Source organism: Cornus florida, unplaced genomic scaffold (assembly GCF_030987335.1).
Source record: "Cornus florida cultivar Cherokee Brave unplaced genomic scaffold, ASM3098733v1 CherokeeBrave_3.0.0_Hap2_Chr02, whole genome shotgun sequence".
Lineage (NCBI taxonomy): Eukaryota > Viridiplantae > Streptophyta > Magnoliopsida > Cornales > Cornaceae > Cornus > Cornus florida.
Genome location: NW_026775572.1, coordinates 11423297 through 11450031, shown reverse-complemented (window position 1 = coordinate 11450031; position 26735 = coordinate 11423297). Strand labels below are relative to the sequence as shown.

The following is a 26735-nucleotide window of genomic DNA, read 5'->3' as shown; positions in this document are numbered from 1 at the left end:
TGAACATTCAACTATTCTAATATATTCTAAGAGGCTTAAAAAATAAAAATAGAGGGGACTAATGTCAAGCGTCCACTTTTATTTCATAAGTAAAATGAGTACAAGAAGTGGAATTATAACACTAGGTTACTCCTATAAACACAAGTAAAATATAAACACAAGTAAAACATCATTAAAAGACTGTATTAAATTGCAGAGAATGAAAAACATTGATAAAGAAATAGAAAATTTGTGTTGGTTAGGGACTTTTTGCACAAGACCCTTATGGTGCTATTTATAGTTAAGGATCAATAGTTTATTTTGGCAGTTTCTTTTTAAATTCAAAAATTATATTTGAATTATAAAAACTTCATTTTGCCTTTAGACTTATCCACATGTTTTAAAACTTTATCCAAACACTTGTGTTTTGAAACACAAAGTGACGTGACTTGAGACTCCAAAATAAGAGTTTCATTAATAACACGTTATATTTATTTTCCTCCAAACAGGGGTTCACTTTAATTTCAAATTAAAACACATTTCTTCTAGCAATAACTACAATTTTTAACGGCCAAATACTCAATAATAGTAGGATAAAGTCACATAGCCCCTCACACCATTATTTTATTGCACAATACTTTCTTATACTATGGTTATGATGGGCTAATGTTTTTGTTTTTGTGTTATTTTTGTTTTTATTGGTGTATTGTAGTAAATCGAAAGCACATGTTTGGTAATGTTTGTTAGAATTTGAATAGTACTGAAGCGTTTTTTTATTTTTATTTAAAAAAAAGCCTAAAACCAAAATCATAAAAACAATACTTTTTATTGTTTTCGGCACTGTAGCAAACTGTTGCCGAACGACCCTATATTTTTGGTAGATAAATCCCTCTATCCAAAAAAAATAAAAATTGCATACATCATCAATCACAGCGTGGGTCGTTAGCGGCAAATTAAAATTAAAAGATTACAATACCCTTTTTAAGAGAAATAATTTAAGGATCAATTTCACATCTATACTACTAGTTTTTCGCAACACCGGTTTTTAAAAACAGATTGCAGAATTGAAGCAGAGCGGTCTGGGTTGTGTAGTTGGTTATCACGCTAGTGTGTGCACCGTTTTTGAAAAACAGATTGCAAATTTGGTACAGGGCGGTCTGAGTGGTGTAGTTGGTTATCACGAGGTCCCCGTTCGAACCCGGGCTCAGACATTTAATGAGTCGGAAGGACCAATTTCCTTCCTTTTCCTTTTTTTTTGCCCTTTCCGCGTACGTTTTCTTTTAGAACACTCAAAATTTTGCTTTTCTTGCATTACTTCTTCCGCAAAATAGCGGCATCGTCTCCCAATACCAATTCATCAATAATACGCAATCAAATTTACACACACGCAAACACACCGTTACAATCATCATTTTCTCTCGCGCCCTTTTTATCTTTTCATTGTTTACTGTTTCGTGCGGTTTTCGTCTTCCTCGAATTGGCCCAACAACCATTTCTAGGGTTTCGTACAACTCTTTGGATTGGACCAAATGGATTGGGGCACCGTGACCACAGAAGATCTTGTCGAAGCTCTCCGTGAAGTGGACTGGTCGTCGCCTCCTCGCCCTCTCTCGGAATTCTTCTCCAGATTCACCGTCCCGAGATCCTTCTCCAAATGGAACAGTCGTCTCAAGTGTAATCTTTACTAGTATGATCCTCCCTCTCTCTCCCTCCAAATCAACTCCCTATATTCGTATATGTATATCTGCAGTATATTTCTATATAAAGTCGGATAAGATTGAACACTGATTGTTCTGTTGTTTTGTTTATTTGATGAGAACTTTGACAAGGATATTGAGAATAAGGAGGAGAAATTTCGGAACCCTAATTGTTTATTGTTTTGGTTCCTGAATTCAGAATATTAACAGGTTTTCTCTTCGTATTTGGTCTTTATAGAGTTGAGATTTGTGGGTACTCTGCTATGTCTGACAACAGAAGACCTAATAATTAAGGGTTGTATTTGATTTTTTTTTTTTTTTTGAAAGTTGAATCGTGTCTAAAATTTGAAAACAGAAAATTAAGTTCAGCGTACTTTGTCATGTAATAATTAAGTTCTTAACTATTCAATTCTTTTCAGTAAAAGAACTCAGCTATCATCCGTAAGTTTATGGAAAATGAAAAGAAAAGAATATATATCAATCAAGTCTTGTACAACGGTGGCTATGCCCAACACTCCATGAATATATCATGAGCAGACAAATTATTCTTGTCATGATTGTAATAATTGGCATTTTTTTTAACTTCATTTTATTATTATTTTTTCTGTGCAGCTATCGAACAAACTATTTTATGATGATTATATTCATTCTTGGTAAGCAAACAGACTTCAGTTTTCTGGTATCTAGTTTCTATTTACAGAATTTTGATATTGGGATAACTTCATTTCAAATATGTCATATAATAATCACCCATCGTCTATTGGAATGGAGAACCACAAATTTACAATTAGTGGGTGGTTGAAATGCACAGAAAGGGATTATGTTTGAAATTGAGAGTTTGGATCCCTATTCCTGCTCATTTGTTTATGTTATGTGTCGAATCTCAACTGCAGGATTGGGATTATTTAGGAGGCCATTGGCTATTGTTGCTGCAGCATTGACAGCTCTCAGCATTGCTTGTCTAAACGATAGGTATGCTGCTTAGCACATGTTGTTTTACTTTCTTTTTTGCTGGACGCATGTATTATCTTGTTATGCATTGGCAATTAAAAGTTTAGTTGATCTGGAGGATCTCAATAGAAAATAGACCCTACCATCATGATTTTGTATATTTGAATAAGTTATTTCATGGAACTTGCTGGATATTTTTGTTTTTGGAAGTTGGAACTTGCTAGATTTTGTGACATGTTTATAATTAGTAAAGGATAGGGGACAAATTGTTATGTTCTTGCAGCTCTATATAGTTCCACAACTTATTGATAATGACACAAAAAAGAGAGAGAGCTATTGATATTAATCTCTTGATTCATAAATGTGGTTGGTGAAATATTTTTTTTATTGAACTTGCGTTGTGAGTTGTCCTGGATGTAGGTTGTAAGATGAGGTTCCTGTTTTGAGCTTGTTTGACATAATTATGTATCTGATGTGAGTAAAAGTTTCTATACTATGCTTATTTCTCCACTTCATCATTTTGTCTTCTCTTTCTATTTTTTCTTGTTTTTTGGTTTGAGGCTTCTACATTTGTGGCATTTTATAATTGTTGAGGGAAGTAACTATTTTTAAGAAGAGAAAATTTGAAATAAGTGATGATCTGTTGTATTTATCTACTACTGCAAATGTAAAGTGACACAGGAAATTCAAACATCTGGAAGATTTCAATACTAATCCCTATCTAGCAACATTCCTACAAAATTCATTTTTTATTCTTCATAAAAAATCCTACAAAATAAGAATACATAATTCTAAACCTGATATATTGTTTCAACAAATGTATCCATATAAGTAGTTATTCTTATGCCTTGTTTAATAGGTGCTTAAGTTGCCTTCAAGATTAGGTGATGATGTGGTTCAATCCTAGCTTTTCACATGGGTGCATTCTTATGTATTTGTGCTTTTCCATTCACTTCTTGCCAAAGAAGGCTTATTGAGTGAACACTGTGCATTTATGTTGGTGGTAATTGTGGCCATGAAGAGGTAGCGTTATTGATGATTCGAGTAGGGACTAGGGCTGGTGGTGGCTGCAATGATGATGTTGGAGTATGCAATAATGGTGTTTTCATGCAAAAGAAATGAAATGGTTTATGGATGTGTGAGGGAAGGCCGGGTTGTTTTTTTCTTTTTTTTTTTGGGGGGGGGGGGGTGTATTACACAGTATGCAAATTTTCTTTCTCTATTTACATATTGGAGATGTGATTCCAAGATGTTAATATACTATTTATTACTTTAAATAAAACTTTTTTGTTCTCAGAAGAAGAAAAGTATTTGAAGGAATGTCAGCACTCAGCATTGAGCAAAAGAGCAAAAAAACTTCTTTTAGCATGTATTTTTGTTTACTTTTTCATTTGTAGACTTCTGTGTCAAATTTCCATCATTTATAATCAAATTGGGTTTCATTGGGTGGGGTCACAAGGTATTCAATTTTTCTTTTTCTTTTTTTCATTCTGATGAAGAGCTTCCAAGAGGTAATATACCATTAAAAAGGGTATTTGAAGGAACTCAAACACTGATCAACAATCCTTTTTTTTTTTTTTTTTTTAATGGAATCTGGCTATCACTACGATATGTTCAAACACAAGGAGCAAATAAATATTGTGATTTTCTTTTTTACATTTCAACATATGACGAGAAAGGAAGTTTAGAAAGAGAAAGACAGGAAAGATGATAGAGCATGGATGGGACAGGATGTTTTCCAAGTCCTTCATTCACAAGAGAAAAATAAGGAAAGAGAGGAGATTAGACGATGAGAGAGAGAAAGAAGGAACAAAAAGGAAATTCCTAATGCTGCTGTTGTAAAGATATACAGCAATAAGAAGAAGAAGATAGAAAGAGCAAGAAGAAGGCTAGAGAGAGAGGGCAATGTGGGACTTTATTTCTTAATCTTTTAATAATATTAAGGGTTCTTTTATTACCTTTGTCTTTTATCTTTCCATCTTTTCCTCCTAAATTACCTTTGTCCTTTAATCTTCCTAAAATTGATTATAAGTGGAAGAGCCCGGATAATGATGGCAAGTAGGACTGCAACACCCTGCTGGTTTGGCTTCTGGCTGTGATGGAACTGTTGCAGTGAGATTATGGAGATTTGAAGGTTGGAATAAGTACTGTTGCTTGAGAGATCTGCATGCAAAGATGTTGGACTTGTTTGTTATTTTTTGAGCAATTTTTAAATTAAAAATAATTAGAAACATGTTGATTAACCTGTGTATTATTCCCAAGCCTCAATGATTTTGTATATGCTTCTGGCGCGGTAGTGGAATAACTCTTGATTATGACTTAGATCATCACCATAATTGCTGTGTGGGACTCACGGGTTTACCTTAAAGATTATAACTAGATTGAATTTCACTTGAATCGCCCCATGTATCCTCCTGAATAGAAGTTTGGTTTCAAACCTTGGTTGAATAGAAGGAGTACACCATGCCAATGTGCGTTGGATGATCCACATCTTAGGGTCAACCACTGATGAGCACATTGAAGTATCCATTTAATTGATAGCCCTCATAAATCAAACTTATAATTAGAAATTATAGATAATTAGTTACCAAATCATCTGACATAAGAGATTAAAAAAACCAATGTGGTAATATGTAGAAGCTTTTTCCTTTTTTTTTTTTTTCTTTGAAAAAAGGCAGGCTACGCGTGCACGATCCCATATCACTTGGGCGTGGAAAGGGGAAGTGCTATATATGTAGGTTTGGTACACTCCAAATGGTATGAGGCCTTTTGGGGTAAAACCCAAGAGCAAAATTGTGCGGGCTCGGGCCCACAATGGACAATATCATACCATATGGTGGAGTGGATTGTTACACCCCTCGCAAAATTTTTGCTGCCTATATGCCTTATGCTTATTACCAGTTAATGTAGTTACCTTATACATTGGAGAATGTGCTATTCGGTTATTTTAGTACGATCCAAGTGTTTACCCTTCATCATTCATTGGAATGTAATTTCGGTCTCTCTCTCTCTCTCGCTCTCTCTATCATGTGTACAATGACGTATGTTTGCAATAATCTTGCTGTCACATGGTGCTTTAATTTTTCTTGGTAATTAACTTGTGTGTTCTCCATCATTGTTGTTAAGCATTAGTTCTACAGCTTTGCAGGTACGTTTAGTGAAAAGGTAACAAGAACAGTGAGGCAGTTTTCTCCACATTTAGCTGCAAAGATGAGGCCTCCTCTTACGTAAGTCTGTTGGCTATTGTAATTGCAAAACATTTCAGTATTGGTGCTCACATAACTGTCTGAAAATTTTGTAGACCTGTTATTCGTGGGCGCCCATCAGCTAAAAGAACGATTTATATATGTGGAAGGCCTCGCTGGGTGTTTGTCTTGATATTTTCTTCTTGTATGGGTTTTAAAATTTTGATTACTTCCAGTTTATGATCGAAATATTGGTATTTAAAGTATTGACTGAATACCTTTTCTCCTTTCCTCTTTTTGTAGTGAGCTTCATCCTTTGGATCGTTTCTTGTGGCCTCTTAACTGTCCTATGGGCATTTTCCTTTGGCCTTCTTGGTATAGTACGCCCTTTTCATTTATAATGGTTTCAAAATTTGTTTGTACACATTGTGTATTTTTCTAGCTAATCTTCTCTCTCTCTCCCACACACGCAGCCACTATGATCCATGCAAGCTTTAGAACACCTAACTTGAAAGCGCGTCTAAACACATTCCGTGAAGAATTTCGTGCAGTTTGGCGCAATTATAGTGAGCTGTAGCTCCCATGGTGTATTGGATGTGAGTAACTTTGGCTTGATTCTTGTTTATCTTATTTGGGTGAAGTTATGGGTGATTGTGTGTAAATTTTGTATGAAATTTTGTGCCCGAGTTCTTTTTCTTTTTTTCATTATTTGTAATCTGTACTTGTGATTCTTCTACCTTGCTTGGTTAGCTCTCCAATCTACTAATCTTTTGTAGTATAACTTTCCAGCTGTGTCTCTCTATGAAATTCCTTTTTTCGAGTGTTTCATATCAGGACAAATCTTTTCTAGAGTGTTCATGATATGAGAAATAGCTTTTCCATCTTAAAGTTAAGGTGTGATTTTGTCCAGATGAGAGTTCAATGTGGTAGGTGCTAAGGGATGCATGGTTATACTAGTGATTTGCCCTCTTAAGCCACAACTAATTGTTGAAAACACAATAAACCTAGTTCAATAACGATCTGAGATTCACGGATGAGGCCTTATCATTTGTTATGAAATCATCGGTGATCTCTGTGCATTGCAACAAATTGAAGTAAAACTTGAAATTAAGAGGAACTTTTGATTTTGACTAGGATAATCATGTCGACTTTTAACATCAAAATTACCTTGCAAGAAATGATTTTACTTTTCAAATCTAAAGTCCTTTTGATTATAGGTTTCTTTTAGATTTGTAATTTTTCTAAATCACTGGTTCCATTTGATTTTCAAAGGTACTTTTGATAGGCAAAATTTTCTTAATATGCTGCGAAGATGACACTATTACAACCAGGCACGGACCAATACATTGTTTAGTAGGGCCAATTGCCCCCACTGAATTTTTATTTTTATTTTTGTTATTATATACCTATTGATTTTTTATTTTTATTTTTTTCGTATTATATACCTATAAAATTTTACAATTGCCCCCACTGAAATTATAGAAAAACTCCACTATTACCCCCACAACATTTTTTATCTTCTTCTTGTTAAAGGCCGCCCCCACTCACATAATTTTCTGGGTCTGTCCCTGATTACAACATGATTATGCAAATTGATGATCTATTGATCTGTATGGAATCATATCCTAATAGAATTTATTTTCTCTTCAATATTTAGTACCAAACATGGGCTAGAGTCCCCCTGATCTTTCATTACGCATTTACCATTCTGACCACATTTTCTTATGATGGTATTTTACATTTTGAATGTGTGTTCTATGTTACTTCCATTTCCTCGTGTCCTTGCCTCATTGGTGTTTGTTTTTGTACTAAAATATGTGTACTAACATATGATGCAAGGCATCTTATGTTTGCTTCACACACATGCACACATATTTATGTATTTGTGTGTGTGTGTGTGTGTATATATTGGTTTTTTGGGAGGGTTTTATTCCTTCCACCATGCTGTGTGCGTGCTGACGCTTGTGCGACGGCCGACGAGTCAGGTGTGATTCAGTAGTTTGATTGATCTTATTAGTGTCGGCCTTTCCTCGTGTTTGTGAACCTTGAGGCTAAAGGAATACTAGATCACTGGCATCTCTTTAGGCTTGTGAAACCTTGAGCTCATGATGCGAGTGTAATGTCTTTTCACTAGCAAGGCTGCAAGAGCAAAGCTAGTGCTGATGACATTTCTGCCCTTGATTTGGGCAATTGCAAAAAGCCTACGTGTAATATAGAGAGAGTGCACATAATCTCCATATACTATACTTTCATGTACATATAAATACTTTCATGTACATATAACTTCATCTATTGAAAATAATTGCAACTTGCACCATTCAATGCAAATCACTGTAATATGAAAATTGTGCATATAACCCCACTGTATCCATTACTAGTATGGGTAAAAAGAATCCTTGTAATATAGATATCGTGCATATAAACACCTTGCAATATAGATCTTGTGCTGATCCCGTTATAATGAGTGCTGTGCATATAGCCCCCTCATATGGTGAAAGTGTATATTTGTAATTTGCAGTCACATGTCCTCCTTTGCAAATTTTTAATGTTACTAGGTTTTTAATACTATCAGGGGGTTATACGCACAATGGCTATACTAGAGGTTTTTGTTGCCCAAGGATTGGCCCTAGAGGGGGAGGGAGGGGTGAATAGGGTCATTGGCAAACTATGAAATTTTTTCGGTTTAGCTTCTCTAAGCTTCTTATACTTGTCTCTTTATCTTGCTAAGAAAACATTTCCCGTAGATTTTCAAGGATTACACAATAACCCCTTTCAATAAGCTCAATATAAAGAGTACAAGTCATATCCCCTATGGACAATAGTTGGATACTAACCTCTTTCTTTCCTCTAGAGCAAAATATGATTCATTGTGATGACGACTCTTATTTAGTGGGCTGTAGTGTAAAACTCTATCAACATTAGGAATGTAAAACAATGAGCTTACTACACTTGATGAGTAGGTTGCTTTAGCAAATGACATTTTCATTTCATACATTGAATCATGCAAATAAGTTATAGAATTAAGTATGAGCACCATTGATTCAAATAAGAAATGAAATTCCTTTAAGCATCAATGCATTCAATTCAACTAACCATTTAAATTTGCACAATATTGATGTAAATAATATCCAAGGGCAAATGTTATGAAACACATTATCATAGAGTTTATAAGAAATATATCGAACATTTGGTGCGCATATAAACTCTAAATGCCGGTTATGTTGAATATGCATTTTGTCAAACACTTGGCGTGCAATTTGACCATAGTTTTTGTTTGTAGAGTTTAAGATTAATTATTTCTTAATGCTTGTAGATTTTACCATAGTTTTTGATTTATTGGGTCAAGCCTGACTTGACTGGGACAATGCATGGATTTCCAATTATTTTATTGTGTTGGTTGCATGGAGTAAGTTGACATTGATAATGTTTTGTGCTATTTGTTTCTCTTTCCCTACATTTTTTTTAGCTAAGTCTCTTTCCCTACTTTTTTTTTAGATAAGTCTCTTTCCCTACTTTTCTTATTAATGTTATATATAATATATTATATATATATATCAGATTTTGCTCTCTTGAAAAAAGTAGATCTTGTTTTAACTTGTTGATTGAGTTGCCAACATTTGGTATGATGAATCACATATGGTTTGGTATGATGAATCACATATGGTTTAATATTTGAAGAAGAGAATTGATTTTTGTTCTGTTATAGCATGCATCTGATAGTTTTGGATCAACAGCCAACTTGATGCAATGGACTCGTAGAAGATTTGCCCAAGATTAATGATTGTAATTGACCAGTCCATGTTATTTTAAAGTATTTTAGCAAGACTGGTGCAAGTGATTCTGTGACAATTGTGCTTGCTGCCTAGCGGTTTAAGATTTCTGCATGGCTTGGCAATATCAAAATTTACTCTTAGGCATCTTTAAATGATTTGTTAGTATTTTAGATAATTATTTTTCTGTTGGAACTTGGGAACTAATGCCTTTTCTCTTTATTTATTTAAATACAGGCTTTCCTGTTGCTGCTGCAATGGAATAATTTCTTTGGTTGTGACATTCAAGTCTTAAGAGGATAGGCTGCCAAACCTTGCACAGATAGTAAACATTTGTAAATTGTTAGTAGCTACTGTTTTTTAGCAACACAAACTTATCAGATTATTAAGAAAAAGAAAATATTCCAGATCTAATATGCAATTAGGTAAAAAAATTCATTTCGTTCTTGGGCCTGAATTAAGGACTCCCTCTAAGAGTCGTATGAGTAACTTCAAAGATCAGTAGGTTGTGACAATGCTAATCCTGTTACTATTTTTTAGGTTTACTACTAGCAGTGATAGTGGTTTTGAGTTGCTATAGATAGCTCTGCACTTGGCTGTCGAATAGCCAACTTACATCTTGGACAATAAATCAAAGTTTTGGGACATTTCTTTTCGAGGAAAGCTGAAAAATAAATTAAAATGTTTTTCTTTGTGGCTCTGTTTTCTGCTGGGATTACGAAATGACAAGGGGAGAAGATTATGAGAGATTTGCACAGATTTGATTGCGGGGTTGATGATCACACGGTTTTTAGTCGAAATGACCCCAATAAACACAACTCACGAAAGTGGATCATGTTAAATTTTTATATTGGTTAGTTTCTAGTGATTTGGTTTTTAATTCTATATATATATATATTTAGGCTTATTTTTAGTGTTGGTTCTTTTAGATTAGTTTTTCTATGCTGTTAGATTCTTTTTAATTGATTTAAGGTCTCTTTCATTATAAGGTTGGTTTTCTATGCTGTTTGTTTCCTTATGATATAGGGTTTCTTTCATTATAAATACATATACTGCAAATGCATATATTGTAGGCGGAGAATCATATATTCAATTATGAATACAATATCAGATTTCTTTACAAATTTTTCTTTAAATTTGTGGATTCAAATTTTTTTTCTTCTTTTAATTGTTTTACATTTAGGCTCTCTGATTGTTTGTGTAAAATATTTTTCATAAAATGTACTTTTTATTTTTTTTGTGTTTGGTTGTTGTAAAATATTTATGAAGACAAAAAAAATATTAAAATTTAACAAAAATAATTTACCCACCAATTTTTGACAAGTTAGTTTACACGTCTTACATGATGAATTCGATCTAAATAAAAGTAAGTCCAAACTGTCTGTTCTTTAACCTGTGGCACTCTGCACACAATTTTTTTATATTATTATTTTTTGTCAAGTGGGTGGTAAAAAAAAATGAAATACATAAGTTTGTTTGTTTTGTTTGGTTTTGTTTTGTTTTATTTATTTATTTATTTTTCTAAGAATTACATGAAAAGTAACCCAAAGGCAAACACTTGCCATTGACAGGGAACACGTAAATAATCAAGATATCTTTTCATGATGCCGTGATCGTGCAATTTACTAGCCATCAGATTGAGAGTTTTTTATAAAAATTAGGATCCGAAGCCGTAAGAGCTTCATGATATCTTTTCATTTAGGATTTGATTCAATCCTGATCTGAATTGGAAATGTTAAAATCTTTTCAAACACACAGACTCATTGATACAACATAAGAAAATGGATAGGTACACTATCATTATCTTATATAGCTTGCGTCGTGGCTTTTGCAGCAACCGTAATATTCTTGATCTGTATCTCCATGCTATCTTGCAAGACGAAGATAACCAAAAACGGTGACATGGTTGTTTTCGAAGGTAATGGTGCCACTGTTGCAGCAGAGTGTGGTGGCAAGGCCCACAGTGACGGTTGTGGCCGTGGTGGTCAGAGCAGTTCTGATGCCCCTAAAAGTAATAGGAGTGGTTGCTGTGCTGGTTGTGGTGGTTGCGGTGGTGATTGTGGTGGCTGTGGAGGTGGTTGTGGTTGAAATGGAAGTTCTCATTCCATTTTTTTAAAATTCAATTGTTAGTTAACATCAAACATGAACGTTCATGTTCTCTTCTATTCTCGGTGTGGCTTCGTATAATTGATCATTTAGTTACAATAATTTGGTGCAATTACTTTTCCAAAATATATATATATACATATATAAAGTTTACATGTGTTTCATTCGGAAAAAGCTAATTCTATATATCCATTCACATATGGGTCCTTTCACTTCCATTCGAACTCAATATGAGACACCAATGACATACAGCAGCCCTCTTCTTATAAAATAATGCTGTATTAGGTAATACATGGCCTGCTCCGGTGATTTTGGCCCATACAAACCTATTCGAAGTTACTACTTTAAGTTATAAAGTTCAAAAAATGATATTAATAGGTAATGAATATGTACAAGGCAGGGCTGGGAACCAACCCGAAAAGAAAAAAATGGCCCAACAAAGGATTGGGGGCAAACAATTAACCATACCCAAACATTTAAAACTAGGGCACTACTACATGTCTCCAATAAATTTTGAGGTAGATCTTTTCAATTTATGTGGTAGTTAATAAAAAGACACAACTCTTGACTAATTCACTTGAAAGAGCCCTTCTCGAATTTGTTTCCGGTTCCACTACAATTACAGCTCCCTCATGTAAACATATATACGATCATGATCAATTATTGTTTCTTTATCGAATTGATACATAATATAACCCTACATGTAAATATATATACAATCATAACAAATTAGAATACGTTATAACTCTAGGTACAGACACACACACATATATAATTACAATATAATCTGAAATCACTATGATGTATCCAAGAATCTAATTGATACGGAGTACATAATATAACCCTAAATGTAAACACATATACAATCAGATTATAATATGAGATCACAATGATGTATCTAAGAATCTAATTGATACATAATATAACCCTAGATGTAAAAACATATATAATCACCATAAACCCTAGATGTAAAAACATATATAATCACCATAAACCCTAGATGTAAACACATTTATAATTACCATAAACGCTAGATGTAGACTATATATATATATATATATATATATATCACTAGAATATAGCCTGAGATAACTCTAATGCACCGGTCTAGGCCTTAATTTCCGGACAGCCATGGTTTAGGTGTTTTCCAATCTTTGGTGTTGCTTCTCCAATCCATTCTTCTTCGTTGCAGATTTGATCCATTATTTACATAATATAAATATATATTAAATTATATATATATATATATATATATTTTGATAAAAACGCTTTTAATTAAGTTAATTGACAGCCACGTCATTTGTCCACTCATTCAAGTTAATTCCATGATATCATTTGTAATATATATTTAGTATTTCTATTAAAACTAATCAAAACGCTGTTAAAACCGGTACTAATGAACTTTTTGACAAGGCCAGCAACAAAGGTCTTATAATCTTATTAGTTGGGTTAGATTATGGCCCTTTGCATAAATAAAACCAATATCGATCATATAACAAATAGATATATCACTGTAATCGTTTTTTTAATCTGGTTGTTTGCGCATTCGCAACAGTCAAGTCCACTACGTACTTACTGTACATACATACTCGTACTACAAGTAGTTGCTTCAGGGAAAAAAGAAGGGTTCAATCGTCTTTAACCTTCTCTTTTGTGGGGGCTCATCACCATTTAATACTTTCTACCTTACTTGTTAAATACGGTCGAGACTCGGGGACCATAATAATTTCGGGAACGCGCTACTTTAATAATTTCTGAAACCAGTTGCTAGGCTGCTTCCTCTGGTGGTGGCCGGGTGGGCGAAAGGTCAAAGAACACGTAAATAAATCCAATATATATGTATGTTGGTGTATCATTCGATGTTTAGAGAGAGAGAGAGATGGATCAGATGCCTAGCATAAATCATTTCTTGCATCCAAGCCATCCATTGGTACCAAAGAATTACGAAGCTGGCACAGAGTATCTCTGTAATGGTTGCAATACCCCGGGACTAGACAAGGGGTATTGCTGCAAGAGTTGCAATTTCAATGTGCATGACTATTGCGGCACTTGCCCCACTACCCTCAACTCCTTCATGCACCCGCAACACCCCCTCACTTTGGTAATCCGAACACCTGAAGACACCTCCAGGACGGTGCGCTTATGTAATGTGTGCCGTGACCATGTCCACGGACTCTTCTATCGGTGCAAACTCTGCGACTTCGATGTGCACCCACTTTGCACCCAACTGCCTCAATATGTGCGCCACGTCTGCGATCCACACCATTCCCTGACACTCCTCTTATCATCACACGGTTGGTGTGCTGTTTGTGGCGAACCTTGTAGTTCTTGGCGCTACAGCTGTGGGGTTTGTGGTTTTCATATTCATTTCCAGTGTATTGAGGCACCATGTAAAGTGACAAAGTCGCAGTCACGGTCTTTGCCACCAACTTACGGTGGTTATGGTCGTGGGGTTTCTTATGGTTCTCCACCACCACCACCGTCATGGCCACCAAATTATACTGGTTATGGTCATCAGGTTTCTTATGGTCCGCCACCACCACCATCATGGCCACCAAATTATGGTGGTTTTGGTCATGAAGTTTCTTATGGTCCGTCACCGTCACCACCACCACCACCGCCACCACCACCGTCGTGGCCACCAAATTATAGTGGTTATGGTCATCAGGTTGCTTATGGTCTGCCACCACCACCATCCTGGCCACCAAATTATGGTGGTTATGGTTATGAAGTTTCTTATGGTCCGTCACCACCACCACCACCATCATGGCCACCAAATTATGGTGGTTATGGTCATGAAGTTTCTTATGGTCCGTCACCACCGCCACCACCACCACCAAATTATGGTGGTTATGGCCATGAAGTGTCTTATGGTCCGCCATTTCCACCACCACCTTCCAGTGGTTACAATTGTAACATAGCTCCTCATGGTTACGGTACTACTCCAGATAACATGAACAACAATGTCTACCCATCTCAAGGAAGTGGTGCAAGTTCAAGTGGGAGGATTGGGAAGATGATGGCTAAGCTTGTAGCCAGCCTAGGAATTGGAGTGCTCTCCAATGTTATATTCGGAATGGTGCTATTGTACAAAAATAAATTAATTGTCTTGATTAACAAAAGAGTTAAATAAATTAATTGTCGTACTAAACCATTGATGTTTGGATAATTTTTTTATATAATATATTAATACACTCTTGTGAATTTAAGTGATCCATCAAATGTCAAATAAATCATGATCATTTAATAAATTTTTATTGTCAAGATAAACGAAATGTTCTGATTGGCCGGAATATTTAGTAATTGCTACCCCCATATGGTATATATTTTTCTAATAAAATAGAGGTTCTTTGTTAAAAGTAGATATTACATGTGAGAGATATTGGCATCGGGTTTTCCCTATTACCACAATAAAAATATAACATTCATTGGTGTGCATACCAAAAATGTGGTATGCCAAATTTGCCCTATATATTCTCACTTGGAGATGCTGAGTATTCGATGTACAAAGAAATAATTCCTTCCAAGCTACTGTAGTTTGGTACTATAATAGGGTGACAATTTTTCTTTTTATATATTTTTTAAATAAAATAAATTGTAAAAGAAATTCCTCAACTTTTATGATTTCATATAAAACTCTCCTGAATTTTTAATTTTTTTGCACAAAGCTCTATATTTTTTAAAACGCTGTGTGGACACAAATCATTCACATCATCCACATGATCAATGAGTGAATCAATGAAACACCAAGTATGAAGTGACCCAATTCAGTACGTTCAGGGCCGGCCACCTGGAATTACTTCATATATATGCTGCTACCAAATTCAGTAGCAAAAATTTGGTTGAATCATCAATGGTCATTGGAGTAAGCCTCAAGATTAATGCTACACGATGTGTACTAAATTAATACAAGAATGCTACATGCATGTGCATGGATCTTTGTATACGTTAGATCAAGATCAAATTTAATCAACCACTCATGAACTTAGCAACAAGGAAAAAGAAATGAAAATGTGGTCATGAGTGGTTGATTAAATTTGATAGTCATAGACTCATGAACTTTCAAAGTCTTCATGCGGGGATGGTTTGTTGTTTGTGGTGGATTAGGCACTTCTTGGCGCTGCATGCGTGGGGTTTGTGGAATTGATATTCATCTTAAGTGCATTTTGGCACCGTTGGATCAACCACAGTCGACCCCGTCAACCCGGGTTCGAGTTAGTGGTCCTCCACTGCCTCCGTCCCGAACTCCACCTTATGGTAATGGGATGACTTACGCTTAATTATCATAGTACGTCCATATAATAATGTGTACAACTATTCCAACCCACCTCAAGGAAGTAGTGGTAATTTCTACAAATGGGAAGAGGATGGGCTTCTATTGTGGGGTAGCTAGCTCTTGGAGGAGACAATATCTTGTCCAACCTGGTATCCCAATCCAATAAAAACATGACAATTGGATAACTTTCCACATCAGCTTCATACTCAACATGCCAACGTCGTTAACTTCGTTAAAAAAAAAAAAAAATTATGAAACCTAAATAATCGAAAGTACGTGATTGCCCCAAGAGCCGATGATGGAACTCTCAATTCAACCAGAAGATCTCTATCTTCTTCGGCATATAACTCACCGAGCTGGATCCGAGAACGCCGGGCCAACCGGTGTGTGAATAACCGCTGCGATCTTCGCCGGAGCTGAACCGGAGGCGAAACCGAGCTGCAGACAGAAATCTTGCACCACGGCGCTCAGTAAACCGACCATACTTTGGCGAAGGCGTTGCCGTACGCGCCACCTTGGCTGAATCCAAAGGCGTGTATAGGGATCTTGAGGTGCGAGTAATGCGTGGAACAGACGACGGCGGATTGACGCCTTTCTATCGCCGATTCACCGGCAGAGACTGGCCCGTCATGAACGTCTTCTAACACCTTCGCTGCTTTTTTCAGCGCGTCGGTGAAACTCGAGCCTTGGCCTGCCACAAGTGCGTCGGCGATTCGACGCGCTGATAACCGGCCGTTCACCGTCATTCTTTTTAGTGGCAACAACCTCTTGGAGTTCGCCGAGAAAGCCACAATGGAGAGACGATCGGCGGACGAAAGAGACGACACGATCAATCGCATCGCGTGTTTCATCATCTGCAATTTCTCTACCGTCATGCTTCGCTCACATCTAATACTATCACATCGACCGGTGCTCGACGAGCCATCTTCTCTGGCGCCGGCGGCGCTCTGACCTTCAGAACTGTGGCGTATGTCTCGTGACTCCGCCGTACAGATTCAAGCAATTCTCTCATCGGGGTCTCTCTCAATCGCTCCAAAATATTTAATTCTTGTGGGTCTTTAGCTCAGACTCGTTGGTCAGCCAACTCGGCGAGATCATAAGGGACATTTCTGGGCTACCCGAGAACGAGCTTTGTGCTCGGCGATGGCTGCTGGTTGGTGGGGCCGGCGATGGTGAAGATGATTCCTTAATCCGGTCAACGCTAATTTTTTTTTTTTAACAAAGTTGACGCCGTCTCCGTTAATGGCATGTTGAGTGGGAAGCTGAGATGGAAAGTTAGCCAGTTGTCATGTTGTTATTGGATTGGGGTGCCAGGTGGACAAGCTGACGGGGTACCCTTGGGGTACCCAATATTCTCCCCCTCTTGGAGTACTAGCTAACTAACGTTATCTTCGGAATGGCAAATGTAGATTTTTCTTCTTTCATGTGAAAGTTTATTTATATTTTGGGTTTGAATGCAAATTATGTGATATATCAATTTTAATGTTGCTAGAATTTAATTTGATTTGATTCTCTTAATAATCTGATAAATGCTTCACGCGTGCTCTGACATTGTGACATTATTTCGCGTGCTCTGACATTGTAGATCAACGTTTACTTCTTCTTTGCCGCCCTTCAAGTTATACAAGTCAGTGTAATTTGTGTAGGAATGGTTTATCTAGAATTACAAGTCAGTCTCCTTTCATTTTAAAGAGGCTTCATTAACTCCTTGTCCTTTAATCTTGAAACATGAATAATTAGTGATTAGTTATTTTTTAATTATCTATCACCCATCTTTAATTTAGCAATGTTTTCGTTCTATTTTAAGATGCCCCATTGAGTTGTGTTTGAACATCATGTCGCTGTACATATCTTGCTTGTTTGTTTTGAATTATTGCTTTATACTGTATTGAAGAACTTCATTTTCAGGGAAATATATTCGTGTGTATATATATAATGATAATCTTTAGAATTTCAGTGTGAACTTGTCGATATTTCAAAAGGTCACCTCATTTGAGTTTATACGATGAAAAATGATTTGTGTTCACGTTATGTTCTTATTGTATGTGATCAATCTATATATTTTTTATTTTTTATTTTTGCTTAATTTCACAACAAGATGCTTTAGGTTTTCAGTCAATTCCCTAAACAGAGAGTTGAACTACAACAAAGGTCCTCTGAATTTGAATTTGAATTTGGAGGATGGTTATGGTCTGAGTAGATTGGGCGACACCTTTTGCCTTGCGTTTTCTTGTTTCCGCCCTGGGTTGCTTGTTTGGGCTTAATGTTTAACATTTTTATTTGTTTATTTTTGGTTAAAAATAAAACTATACTACAAATTACAGGGGGCCCAGTAAACATAGGCAAGAAGTTAGCCCAGTAGGAAGGAACCTCAAAGCCCAAACCCAAGCCCAAGAAACGGTCTATACTATTATATGTTTGTTTTCTATGTTTTAGTGGACCAAATATTTTTGTATGTTTTGACAGTGTCTCCAAGGATCGTGAGTAGCCAATTAACCCACACAAACTACCTACTGAGACACTAGGAATCAAAGGATTGAAAAATATTGGAATCCTTTAATGTGGTTGTTCGCATTCGCATCAGTCTAGTCAACTGCATAAACATAGGATATACATGTAGTTACTTCACAACTTGCAATACTTTCACCTTGTCTCGGACCTTTTCTAGCTTGTGTAGGCCCCACCACCTCCTCAATCTTCGGAAATCCAGAGTTCCCCAGGTGGCGGGTGGTGCAAAGGTAGGAAAAAAAAATTGAATGTTACGACTATTGGGGAATTCCCTCCAAACCACATGTGTGATATAATGACAGTTTTTATAAATTTTAAATATAGAAAAGAGAGTTAATTAAGATATATGCACGTATTCGTGTTTCTGTATTAGTGTGTCAGACTAGTGGTGGTTTGAATTAATGAGTTTTTCCTCTACTATGGAGGTAAGAATTGTTTTATTAATTATAATCCACCATATATATATGTCTCGAATCTAAATACATCTCTGCAACTCTTCTTTAATCTTGAGCTTAATCTGGATGCTGGTATTAGCAATAGTCAACAAATCAAAATAGTCAACTATTTCCAAGTAGTACGTGTCTGTGAATACCAATCATCATTTGTGGGTCTTTGAGAGACATGGTTAGGATAAAGCACTTCACCCATCCAGGCCATGTATTAGTAACGCTTCACGCCATCTGTGACGGTTGCAATACCCCATGACTGGGTAGGACTGTAACTTGGGCAGGCTAATTCAGCCCAACCCAATTCAACCCTAACTCAAAAATTTTGAAATTTAGATTTTAAATTCACAAATCAGGCTCATGTTCAGATTTGGTTTTGTCAAAACCCAGACATGTTCAGGTTGGGCTCGGGCTCAACCAGAACCCAACCCGAAACCCATAATAATAATAATTTTTTTTTTTTCTCCTCTCCTCTTTCTCTTTTTCTTTATCTTTCTGCCGCCGTCCCCTCTACTGTTGCCACCGTCGTCCCTCGCCCTCAGCCGCCGACGCCGTCCCTCCGCCTTTACCGTTACTGTCGCCGCAGCCACTTCCAAAAATTAAAACAAAACCATACGTACAAGTTAGCAGTTAGAGAGAGGGGGGTCAAGCTTGAGAGTTGAGAGACAGCGGGCTGAAACTTACGAACGGCGAACCCGAAGTGGAACAACAGGCGATGGAAACTGAAAGATATGGATTTTGATTTTTTGAACAATCTGAAATGATATGCCGATATAGGTTTTGATATAGGTAATAGGTTTTGAACTTTGATTCTTACAGACAGATAGATAAACTGAAATATATGGGTTTTGAACTTTTGATTCTTGTAGATTTTGTAGTTTGCAGTTGCACAGAGAAAAAGAGAGAGAGAGTTGAGAATGAGATCAAGAGATTTAGGCGATTGGGGAGGCTGAAATGATTTGCCTTAAAAATATTTGTTTTTTAATAATAATATAATCAAATATATATAATATATATAAATTTTCGGGGAAAAAAATATTTTTTTTATTAAAAAAAGTTCAACCCGTTAACCCGACTTGACCGGCCCGAAAATATTCGTACAGGGTTTAACCATAACTCATGTTGGGTACAATTCGGGCTGACTGGTTGAGGTTGGGTTGGGACTGGGCTGGGTTGGGCCAGCCCAACTTGTAGCCCTAGGACTGGGCACCAGAGTACCACTACTGAACATGCCCCAAAACCCCTTCTTCCTTCATGCTCTCAGCCTCTGACACACACTCTGTAATACCCCTAATTTCAAAAGGATAACTATGGTATTTAATTTGTTGTTTTAATTGAATTTTTAATTATTTAATTGTTTATTTGAATTATTTGAATTACTTGAATTATCTGAATTAGTTGAGTTATTTGACTTAATTTTAAATTGGTAAGTTGTTTATATGACATAATTTTTATTTCTTTGAATCACTATTTTAATTTACTTATTTGTTGTCATTTAATGATTTAATTCAGGGTTCTTTTAAGAAATCACGGTTGTAGCCGACGTAGGTTTTAATTAAGTTTTTATGGGCCGATTAGGATTCAGTTTGGGGCTTGAATTAATTTAGGGTTTGGTATAATTTTATAAATATATAGGATACGTCTGTTTAGGGTTTAAAATAAAAAGAAGATAAAACTTATTCACGTCTGTGGAGGCAGAGAGAGAACAGAGGAGGAATTTGGTAGTTGGAATCGCCGAAACCTTAGAAGATGACGTAGAGATTTTGAACAAAAGTCTCAAAGGCAAGTTCTAATCCTATCTCTATTCCTTAGACTCGTGTTCTTTACATCTCTAATACAATTCCAGGATCATATAAAGTTTAAAATTCAACTAGTATGCATGTCTGAGTTTTTAAACTGGACGTGGTTGCAAGATGTGTATTGTTGGTTTAAATTTCCTCTTTGCATAACTTCTGTTTTAAATTCATGTCAATTGGTGTTTTAAGCGTTTAATTAGTCTGTTGAAAACTACTAGAAGTAATCTGGATTACAGTGTTTGAATTGTTTAAACAATAAGCTTTTACAAACTGTAAATTGTCTGTGTTGAATCCTTAATGTATAATTCAGGTTTAAATCATTGTTGGTCACTAGACAAAGAGGTTAATGGTCACTGGAACACCTTAGAGTTTAGTTTAGACCTTTTTGAACCTTAGGTTAGGAGGACAGACAAACTGGACGTCATCGGAATAGACACAGGGGACGTAGTTGAAGAGAAGAAACAGAGAAGAGGGGAGGAAGTTGGAGGCGGCTCCATGAAAACATGGAGCCGGCTCAAAGTGCCTTGGAGGCGGCTCCAAGTGGTTTGGAGCCGGCTCTATCTTGGTTAGAGGCAGCTCCAACTTGTTTAGAGCAGCCTCTCTTCAGTTCTTCAGTTTTCTGGGTTTTTGGGCAACTGTTTGGGCTGTGGAACTCGGATTTTGGAATTTTCTGATTCTGGAGGAAGCTATCCTTGGGTGTTTTGAGATGTTCTAAGTCTAGTTAACACTTGAGAGAGTGGATTAATGCTTAATAAACCAGTAGGAGTTTATAGCTTGAACACTGGTAAGTCTCGACGGAAATTGTTTTATTTTAGTGCAGAGGGATTTTAAATTATTGAACTTTAATTTATTTATTCTCTGTGAATGGAAGTTTTAATTAATATGATATTATTGATAGTAGACAAGCATGATAATTAATATGGTTTTATTAGACTTGTCATGATTTTATGGACGAGAAGAATAAATTATCTGCATGCTCAGAGTAAGATAATTTGTAACGAAGATATAGGATGAACATGATGCATATCTATTTAATTTATGTTCATCATGGAATTAATTGATATGTCTGATTACTTTGATTTATCAGTTACGTAAGCATGTTAGTCTATATTTCTATTTATGTTTATTATGATTCAGTTGTTATGTGCATTGATTATGTATTATATCAACTGTTAGATGGATTGGATTGTATGTACCGGTATGGGACGGTGACATACTAGGTTTGGATTAGCTCAAATTGATAAGTCTTACCTACTTTGGAATAAGGGAATGGATCACAAAAAATAGAATCCTTCTTATGTATAAGCTTGTGCGGTTGAATAAGCTGAACGACTTATTGGATTTCTTATGGATGAATGTGAAAGAATTTTAAATATATTATTATGGTACCGTGACTTGAGCTTGAGTCTCAAAATCAACGGTTAGGGAGCGTATATGCAATAGGACGCGTAACTGGCTATGCTGGTTGAGGTGTACCCTGTTTGGCTTAGGTATTCATGCCCACTCAGGTGCGTTTTGCATGTTACCTTCTACTTAGGTTGAGATCCATATTATAGTCTAGTGAGAGTCCATAGTGTGGATATATATATATATATATATATATATATATATATATATATATATATATAGACACGGATTATATAATTATTGTTGAGTTGGTTAGAGTGTATATGTGTATCGAGTCTCTGCTTGGATTGTAGTAGGATAGAACTTGTTTGTGGGCCTGACCCACTCCTATTTTTCAGGTGTATGTTAGTTCCAGGCTTGAGCTTGTTCGTGCTGAGCAGAAGCGATCTTCCATTCTACTGACGATGTAAGACTTCTTTCCAGATATTGGATTTGGATTTTATCTTCAGTTTTACTTCCATTCAGTTTGGGATTTTTATTAGGAGTCCACTAGAGATGGATTCCCGAGTTGTTTAACTTATGGAGGTTTTGGATTATTGGCATTTAAGTATATTTAATATTAAAGGATTTTATATTTTAGTTTCTTTCAGCTCATTATATTATTTCTTAAATTCACTTTGTATTCCGTGTTCGCTTTAAAATATTAATTATTTGATATCCATTAGGTTTGGGCCTGGGCTTGATCAACCCGTGTCTCGATCCGAGGGGTATCACACACTCACTCTGGTCCTCCGAACACCACAAACCACGCGCCAGAATATTCATCGTGATGTGTGCGGTGACCATTTAATGTGGCATGGGGATGGTTTCTCTAGAACTACAAGTCGGTCCATCCCTTGAGGCACCATGTTCAAAAACTGTTCTATAGGTGCAAGGACTACCGTGACTTCGATGTGCACCCAATTGCATGCCCTAATACCTGCGACATGCACGCGACCCGGTCCATCCCTTGAGACTTCACTCCTCATCACATGGTAATTGGTGTGTTGTTTGTGGTGGATTATGCACTTCTTGGCGTTACATGTATGGGGTTTGTGGAATTGATATTCATCTCGAGTGCATTTTGGCACCATGTGATCAGCTACCGTTGACCCAACGCGGGGTTCTACCCAGTGGTCCTTGTGAGATATATTTTATAATTGGTTAATTTCGTTGTCAAAACAAGTCCGATCGAGTTGTAATTTTTTGGTTCAAAATTTCAAAGATTGAAGATTGGATGCGGATTTGAAGAAGTTCAAGTGCTCATGCGTTGTTACACTCCGAGATAATGAGAACAATGATCTAGGAAAGTATGTGAGTGAGTAAGAACACTTAGGAAGTTTAGAAGGGTAAATAAAACAGAGAATATGTTTCTGGGCATTGGGAACCGGTAGCACAAACCTTAAATCGGTAGGACGCCTTGGTTTACAATAGGTTTGGTTACTGCCAACCTTGAATTGGTAGGACATATGAGAACTGGTAGCCAAAGAGCGTCGAAAATCATTTTGCCCATTGGGAACCGGTTCCAGGAGTTTTGACAGCATCAGGTTTTAAGTTACCTTGTTTTGTTAGTTTCCTTTTTGATCCTAATTTCCTTCCAAGTGTTATGCATGAAATTTATCATATTTTCTGAGGGATTAAGACTTTCTAAACTCTATATAAACCTTGTTATATACATTGGTTTAGTTACGGCTTTAGGGAAAATTAATTCTATATTTTGAGAAAGCCTTTAGAGAGAGAAAATTTAGAAATTCAAATCTGATTATTCTAAATTTATTTTTGAGAGCACACACATATATTCATGAGTGATTTAGTTGTGTTGTTCTCTATCTCATCGGAATTGGAGTTATACTGAAGATTCAGATATTCCAGATGAGAAGCAGGATTTAATTCTTTTACAATCGAGTTCAGATTTTGAAGAACAGAAGTAAAAACGATCACACTTTGAAAGGGTTGGAGCATTCGTGGAGTGTTGTTTGATCTACCTGCTACTCTTCTACAAATATCAAGCATGTGCCTGAGGTCAAGTTGTTGTTGGACGGGGAGTTGCAAAGTTAGAGGATTGTCAGCAATTGGTGTTTGGTAGAACGATAGGGTGTGAGTCAGAGTCAAAGTTCGGTGTACTTTGTTTCAAACATAATAGATCGGTTTATTTTGGACTGAATAGTACATGAGGTTTTTTCTATGCAAACAGTTGACGTATTTTATCAATTGGGGTTTCCTCGCTAAAATCCTGGTGCAATCTCTCTAACTCTAACTTGCTTTATTTTACATATATTTGTGATTGTGGATGTTAAAATTGATCATATAATTTAATCAATAATAAATTGAGCAAGTTGACCTAATAATTAGATCTAGGTCATTAAATGGGTTAATCATAATTAAAATCAATTAACTATTTTCGCATCCCGCGTAACTCTTGTTTCACAATTTGGTATTAGATCGGGTTACTCGATATATAGAGTAGATCATATTTGTTGATTTATTGTTGATTTTTGCATCATGACTGAAAATTCATTTGTTGATGTGTTGTGTTTACCTCCTGTTTTTTATTTTGTCACAAGCATGTAATTTTGAATGGTCAAAGTTTAAAAAGGATTTTGAAAATCTGTTAGAGAAATTGAATCTTGCAAAACTTGATAGAGATATTTATAAGTTAGACGTTTTTGTCTCTAATAAGAATTTTGAAGAAATTGGCCATAAAAATTTGAATCTTCTTCATAAAATTGATTTTATGGAAAAATGAGCTTAAGAAAGTAAGTATGTTTAATAAATCACTGGAACTTAAAATTGATAATTTAAGTAGTGAATTTGTTAAATTAAAACAGTCTGTTTAGAAAATTGATATTAACACTTGCAAAATTGATAAGTTGGAAAGAGTGGCTGAGAATGTTAGTCATAACAAAGATTTGATATCAATTTCAAAGGATTTGTATTTTCAAAAAGATATTGTAATACCCCTAGTTTTAAAAAGGATAAAATTGGCATTTCAATTATCTTTATTGCATTTTTATGTGACTAGTTGCTTAAATGTTTAATTGGTTTATTTGTTTTAAACTGTTAGATTTGTATTTGAATTGCCTTATTTGGTTAAATATATTTTAATTAAATTAATTGTATTTTTGGTTGCTATAGTTACTTTAATTGTATTATTAATTATTTTCTTGCATGGACGTAACTGTTTAATTAAATTAAGTGTATGAATTATCTTTTAGGGTTTTAGTATTTTTATGGGCTTGCCGACATAATTAATTAGGATTTACGTCTAGGGTTTTTATTGACTTAGGATTTGGAGTTAGTTATAAATATATAACTTATACGTCCCTAGGGTTTGATAACCCTATTCACGACACAGTGAAAATACAGAGAGTTTGGAAAGAATTGAACGAGAGAAAAACAGAACAAAACTTAGGAGGAGAATAGAGAGGGCCAAGGGAGAGTTGTGGTGGCTTAAACCAAAACCATAAGAGGGTTGAAGATGGTCAGTGGTTGCCGGAAATTAGGAAGACGACAACACAGTTTTGAGACCAAAACTACAGGCAAGTTCTTCTACTTTCTCTTTCCCTTTGGCTTGTGTTCTGTGCACCTAAGTAGTCTCTAGGGTTAAATAAATTATAAACTAAAACTTACATGTTAATTGTATGTTATATTGATAATATGTTTGGGTTGTAATCGAATCTATTACAGAATTCGTACACATCTGTTTTCAGTTTTATTGGAAAAGCTTGTTAGTCCGGTTGTAATTTTAGACTCTAGGGAATTTGTTGGGTCTTAAATGGATCTTGCATGATTATTATATGTCAAATTTCATTATCTATTGTTTGAGAAATTGGTCTGAAATAAATTCGTTCTTGTCTGTTCCAGTTTTGCTCTTTAAGCATGCTAGTAAATTGCTTAGTTAAATCTCTGTATTTGATTTCAAATTGTTGTTCTAAAACCATTGGGAGGCTGTTTTGGTATTAATAAGACCCTAGAATAAGTTTTAGAAATCAACTGAAGGGTGGACATAGGCCGGAGAAGAAGCAGAAGGACGAGGATGGAGCAAACGTGGACTGGAAGCTCTCAAAGGAGGTGAGAGCCGGCTCTATGGATGTGGGAGCCGGCTCCCATACTCATTGAGCCGGCTCTACATTCTTAGAGCCGGCTCCAGGCTAAAAAAAGAGCCTGCTCTTGGAATTTAGAGCAGGCTCTTTCAAATAGTAGTTTTCTGAATTTTTTTTTTCTACGAACTGTTTGGATACTGTTGGAGCATGGGAACGTTTCTGTTGACTCTGGGGTTTTACAGAGGGATTAGAGGGTTGGCTTTGAGAGTTAGTAAGTCCTTCAATTGAGCAAGGTTGACCTCTAAGTGAATGAAATTAACAGTGTGCTAGTTTAACAATTGTGCGTACGGGTAACGGCTGGAAGGAAATTTATTGTCTAATTTTAATTTGACAATTTAAGGGGCTATAATATAGTTCTAAATTAAAGTTTAAATGTGTGATGGAGTATTTTGAATAACAATTAGATTTGTAGCTGATTGGGGCTCTGTGCTAACAGATTAAACAGAATATCAGTATACAACTTAGCACGCGGTTACCTGATGGAGAAAATTAAGTTGCTCAAATTAATCTAGCAATTTATGGGACGATAATG

General features: G+C 35.8%; 2 protein-coding genes across 2 annotated transcripts; both read left to right on the top strand.

Moving 5' to 3' along the window:
• The first annotated feature begins 1187 nt into the window (after nucleotides 1-1187).
• On the top strand, nucleotides 1188-10020 carry LOC132293591 (PRA1 family protein A1-like). Its single transcript, XM_059791128.1, has 8 exons — nucleotides 1188-1666; nucleotides 2289-2329; nucleotides 2570-2648; nucleotides 5768-5854; nucleotides 5929-6017; nucleotides 6116-6187; nucleotides 6286-6408; nucleotides 9820-10020. Exons 1-7 carry the CDS (start codon nucleotides 1509-1511, stop codon nucleotides 6387-6389), a joined length of 630 nt encoding a protein of 209 aa, XP_059647111.1. The 5' UTR covers nucleotides 1188-1508; the 3' UTR covers nucleotides 6390-6408; nucleotides 9820-10020.
• Nucleotides 10021-10318: 298 nt separating this feature from the next.
• LOC132293592 (uncharacterized) lies at nucleotides 10319-11782 on the top strand. Its single transcript, XM_059791129.1, has 2 exons — nucleotides 10319-10435; nucleotides 11417-11782. The coding sequence occupies exons 1-2, from the start codon at nucleotides 10324-10326 to the stop codon at nucleotides 11668-11670; spliced, it is 366 nt and encodes a 121-aa protein (XP_059647112.1). The 5' UTR covers nucleotides 10319-10323; the 3' UTR covers nucleotides 11671-11782.
• The last annotated feature ends 14953 nt before the right edge of the window (nucleotides 11783-26735 follow it).

What these genes read in the sequence shown, in the direction of transcription:
- LOC132293591 (XM_059791128.1), top strand. Translation starts at nt 1,509, where the DNA reads ATGGATTGGGGCACCGTGACCACAGAAGATCTTGTCGAAGCTCTCCGT. An exon ending in TGTCTTGATATTTTCTTCTT is followed by an intron (nt 6,018 to 6,115) that starts GTATGGGTTTTA and finishes CTCTTTTTGTAG; the next exon opens with TGAGCTTCATCCTTTGGATC. An exon ending in ATTTTCCTTTGGCCTTCTTG is followed by an intron (nt 6,188 to 6,285) that starts GTATAGTACGCC and finishes CCACACACGCAG; the next exon opens with CCACTATGATCCATGCAAGC.
- LOC132293592 (XM_059791129.1), top strand. Translation starts at nt 10,324, where the DNA reads ATGAGAGATTTGCACAGATTTGATTGCGGGGTTGATGATCACACGGTT. An exon ending in CATGTTAAATTTTTATATTG is followed by an intron (nt 10,436 to 11,416) that starts GTTAGTTTCTAG and finishes TGGCTTTTGCAG; the next exon opens with CAACCGTAATATTCTTGATC.